Source organism: Montipora foliosa, chromosome 6 (genome assembly GCF_036669935.1).
Source record: "Montipora foliosa isolate CH-2021 chromosome 6, ASM3666993v2, whole genome shotgun sequence".
Lineage (NCBI taxonomy): Eukaryota > Metazoa > Cnidaria > Anthozoa > Scleractinia > Acroporidae > Montipora > Montipora foliosa.
The window spans coordinates 33,044,519-33,049,518 of NC_090874.1; the positions used below are offsets into that span (position 1 = coordinate 33,044,519).

The 5,000-nt window shown below is 40.3% G+C and overlaps 1 protein-coding gene across 2 annotated transcripts in view; it reads right to left on the bottom strand.

Moving 5' to 3' along the window:
- The window catches only part of LOC138007159 (coiled-coil domain-containing protein 186-like), a 33,380-nt gene that overhangs the window by 28,089 nt on the left and 291 nt on the right, over positions 1-5,000 (bottom strand). For both annotated transcript variants that reach the window (XM_068853916.1, XM_068853915.1), the window contains exon 1: positions 4,249-5,000. This exon is cut by the window's right edge and continues 291 nt beyond it. In XM_068853916.1, coding sequence (XP_068710017.1) covers positions 4,249-4,721 — 473 coding nt within the window. In that variant the 5' untranslated portion in view covers positions 4,722-5,000. The remainder of the gene's footprint in view (positions 1-4,248) is intronic.

Here is a 5,000-nt window from a genome sequence, read left to right on the forward strand (position 1 = left end):
TACGCACGTCAATTATTTTTGTTCATGAAACATGCAACTCTTTAAGTGATCTATGATCAAAAAATCAAAAGTCTTTTTTTCCCTTTGGAATTCAAAACTAAACACTAAGTGACCCAAGTTTTAAGCCTTAATTTCAAAGAGACACTTGCTTACTTTAACTGAGGATCCATTGAGGATTCAAATGGCTCTAAGCTCGATCCTTCCTGTTTTGCTTACTTGGAAAAGTGTTTGGGTCCTCACATAGTCGACTGGTTTGCGAGTGTGAGGATTAAGCAGTTGGAAAGGTTTTGTAGCAGATTCCTCAACCCTGGTTGTGAAGCTGTTTATGCCTTCACTGTCTCATGGGCAGGGGATTACACTTGGCTGGTTCCTTGTGTTTTGTGCCACAAGTCAGATGGAGGGGAGGATGGAACCCTCTTAGTCCCGGAATGGCACTCTGAACCCTAGTGGCCCCTGCTTATTACCAAGTGTGGTACGTGGAGGGGGTTTGTAACAAACTCCGTTAGGATCCAACCTGATGAGGGCATCTTTATTCCAGGAACAGCTGCCTGCTGTGTCTTTACAACAAGTGTGCCACCTTTTGGTCAACTGGCACTTTAGCTTTGCTTCTGTGGCTCCCATGTTGGGAGTTAGAGGCTGGCTTGCTGCCTTATGTTACGCATTATTCTAGTTACAAAGACACATCTGCTGGTGATACTTTGGCGATCCAATCATGCCCATGGTGGCTGGTGCCATGCACATCATCATGTCTGCTATTGTTTGAGTTCCAAGCTTGTTATGAGCACCTGTTTGCTTTTACCCAGCTGTTATGGCTTATCAGCTGTTTTGGATATGGACTCCAAGCTGTTATGGCTTCCTTAATCCTTCTGTTATGGACCCAAGTTTTAGTGTGTGTACATGCATGTGGATCTACTCCTCATTATGGTATGTGTGCTTACTGGATTTACCCCTGCTCTTATGGCATTTATCATTGTGTTGCAGCTGTACAACCCATGGTGGATGTGGTCATCTTCCCAGCTGAATTTTCATGCAGATCATTTTGACCATCCGGAATTGCGACAGCTAGCAAAGGCATTACCAGCTGTATTGGTACGTGATCATGCTGCTACAACAGTTGCTACTTATCTGCGCGCTTATAAATCGTGGAAGTCATGGGCCAGTTGTAACAATGCTGCTTTTTTGCAGGCAGATTCTGTGGTCTTTGCGCCGTACGCCGTATCTCTCATTCAACAGACCCGGTAAGCGTCTCCAGTGAATTCTGCAGTGTACGGTGTGAGTTGGGTTCATAAAAAGAATGGCTATCGGGAGCCGAGTGAGTATCCGGTAAAGAAGCAAGCGGTTGATGCTGCCAGTCAAATTCTTGGCAGACCAGCTGAACGTAAGGAGCCATTGTCTTCTGTTGTGGTGCGGAAAGTGATCAGTTGCCTTGAGTAGGTTAACCTTGGTGACCTCCAGCTGGCAGCCTTGTTTTCCCTGGGTTTCTTTGGTTTTCTTCGATGGGATGACTTGCACCATTTGACAGAAGACAGTTTTTATTTTGCTGATTCCCATGTAGCTATTTTTCTGGAAAAACGGAAGAATGATCAGTTCCACGAGGGGTCATGGAATTTTGTAGCCCGTTGCAGTACACCCCCTTGCCCAGTCAAAATCATTGAGAAATTCTCGAGAATTGCAAACCACTCCAAAGGGCCAGGCTCTCCGTTATTTCAACACGTCTTGCATACCATGAGAGGAGTTTGTCTGCAGAAAGCCTTACAGTCAGGCAAAGGAGCTGATCAAGAAGGAGCTTGGCAAGGAAAGTCTGGACACCACTATGTTTGGAATCCATAGTCTGTATTCAGGAGGAGCTTGTGCGGCAGCAGCTCTCAGTGTGCCAGACAGACTCTTCCAGAGACATGGAGGATGGAGAAGTGAGAATGCTCTGAACAATTACGTAAAGGAATCTTTAGACTCACTTCTACTTGTTCCAAAGTCAATTTAGGATGGACTTTGGCACTGTTTTTAGTTCCGTTGTTTATGCCAACAGCTGGCGAAGTGAGAGGGCTCGGAACAATTTGCATAAATAATGAGTCCTCAGACGTGGTGACCTTCATCAGTTAAGTATGCAAATATGACTAACAATGGTAAAATAGGCAAGTAGGTGACAAATACACATAATGCGTGTGCCAAAAACTGTTCGAAAAATTCTTGAGATTGAGGTACACACAAAGATTTAGAGCCACGTCCCAGCCAAATAATTTATTCCAGCTAAATAATAACTTTTTCACATCATTTATAGGTGAATACTACAACTTGTACTATCCAACTTTTTTTCTCCTTAAAATATGTTTTCCATGAACCTATTACGAGTAAATAAAACCATTTAAAATGGCAGGCAACCATGCTCCTTTCTTCGCAACACGATGATGGCAAAGGGGCAATTTCGGCTTCAAAGTAATCATTTTCCGCTAAAGGACTGGGGTGAGTTCCAAAGCAACACCTTCTTAACTGAGAAGAGTTATCATGACTGCACTTAAAAGCTCTTGAACAGCAAAAGCGGCCTTTGTTTCCTCTCTTGAGATGGCTGGCGCGAAACGCCGCCATCTCCGAAGTCGCAATGTTATGCACCGTATGAGATGCCTGTGCGATGCAAAACATGGGAATCACCTTAAAACTTGAAACTTCTTATCAGCATAAACGACTGGACAAATTGTCCGGCCATCTAACGAATTGACCAGACAAAATCTATTTTCATCAATTTGCTAATTTGCATAACACAAAAACTCAAATATCTCTGAAACAAAAAAAGATACTTCAAAACTGTAAAGGCCATTTGCCATTATTTTGAAAACTCTTTCAAATAGGCATAAATTATTTTTTACTTCATAGGCACTTAAACACTTGTATTGTATTGTTTTGTATTTTGTTATATAAAGTAGACAAAAAATAAATAAAATACAAAAAAAATAGTAAATGCTGATCTTGCAGACTGTAAAATTATCATGTTATAATATTATCTTTTTTTCTCAATGACTTGAGTTGTTAGTTCACGAAAACGTATCTACGAAACGAAACAAAAACAAAACAAATATTGCTGATATTAGGGAAGCAAAACTAAAAAATGAGCACTCTACAGTGCAAGTGCAATATCAATAATTGTTTTTGTTATGAAATCACGACTAATGTCTCTAACATGACACGCATACAAGTAATCTGGAGTATTGAGTTCAAGATTTTTGTGTCAGCAACCTTAGTAATAATTCACTTAATTCTCATTGCCACACTCTACTGGTAAATTGTACTTCCTTATTATTAAATTCTTATGCAATTTATCAGAATGTGCCTTGAAAAGGAATAAATTCATTCTTTTATAACGTAATTATATGTACATGTACACGAATCTCTTCTTAACCCTTTCACTCCCAAGAGTGACACTTATAGATTTTACTCTGTCTAATGCCAGATGATTTTACTCGTGAATGGGGAACCCCACAGGAGTGAAAGGGTTAAGGCCAGGCCCCAGTACTTCAAAGGCCTGATAACATAATTATTACCTTAGTGGATAAATCACTATCCAACAGTTTCAGTCTGTACCAACTGTACCAAGATTCAGTATTTGCTCCCAGAAGAATATGCTCACTCTAAGCACATCTAAGTAAAGGCATCTACGAAAACCTTGGCCAACATCTGACATGGACTAAATTTTTTACTCCGGATAGTGACTTGTCCACTGGATAAAGTTTTCCAGATTTGAACTGGGATCAGAATGATCCTTTGATCCACAGAGGTCAAACAAACAAATAACAAAAACAGTTCACAGCATACAGCAGGTGCATTTAACATGTAAACAAATCCGATTTTTTATCATAAGACTTGGGTAAACAAAATTGATGAGAAAACTGCAAGCTTAATTTAGGTTTACAGCATTCATTACTTCCTCATGGGCCTGCAATTATCTACTGGTGGAGTAAATGTTTGGGTCAGAGCTGTCAAAAATTCATGTTGTGCATTTGTAAATGGGTGCAAAATCACAAGAAAAAAAAACTACGGAAAATTTCACATACAAGGGTAAATATCTTGAGAAAACACTTACACTAGGGTGGCGATACAAGGTACTGTCCTCTATAATGTATCATAAAGACGATAAATTTAAAGACACCTTCAAGAAAAGAAGGATATAGAAAAAAAAAAGCACCCTGGACCTGGTACCGGCAAGAATGGGTATAAAGATAAATCAATATACTATATCGAATCAATACTTAAGCTTACCTTCTTGCGTCTTCCTTTGCAGATTTTAGTTCCTCTAAAACAGTGTCTAAATTGTTCCGTAACTCCTCATTCAATCGGCTCAACTCATGCACACTCAAATCTTCTTTACATTGATAATCTTGCAATTTTTCACACAAGCTCTTCTCACGTTCCAGCGACAATTTGTAATCCGTTTGCAACCTGGAGAGTTCGTTTTTGGTTTGCTCATATTCTTTCAAAACAAACTGCAATTCCTTTTCCCTATCTCGTTTTATTCCATTGACAAGTGAAGAAAAATCAGTAGACTTGTCGATCAAACTTTTCCCTGGTTCATTAAGCACATCGCCGTTCAACTCTTCGAGACAAGAGTCTCCGTGGTGTCCGTCTCCGTTGACAAGAACCTCTTCATCGGGGAATGTTATGTCCGAGTTCTTTTCGTCGAGATCGGTGGTGAGGTTACAGTTGCCATCAATCTCTTCTAGTGTATAAGACATTGGAGATAACTCCCAAATCCTTTAAGCAACAGGAGATATGAATAATCCCCACGAAAAATCATTTCGTGAACTCCGAAGTTCCACCATTGTCCACCATTTTGATTCTTACGCAGCGCCATGCCATTCTGTTGTCCTGTGAAGTTTTCACTTGAGTGCGCTAACGAACCGTATGAGCAAGGTGATTTCTCTTGCAACGGCCTTCTTCCAAATTGTCAATTGCTATTCGAACCCTTCAAAACCCAGTGAACAGAATCGTAAATAAGAAAGCAAGGAAAAAGT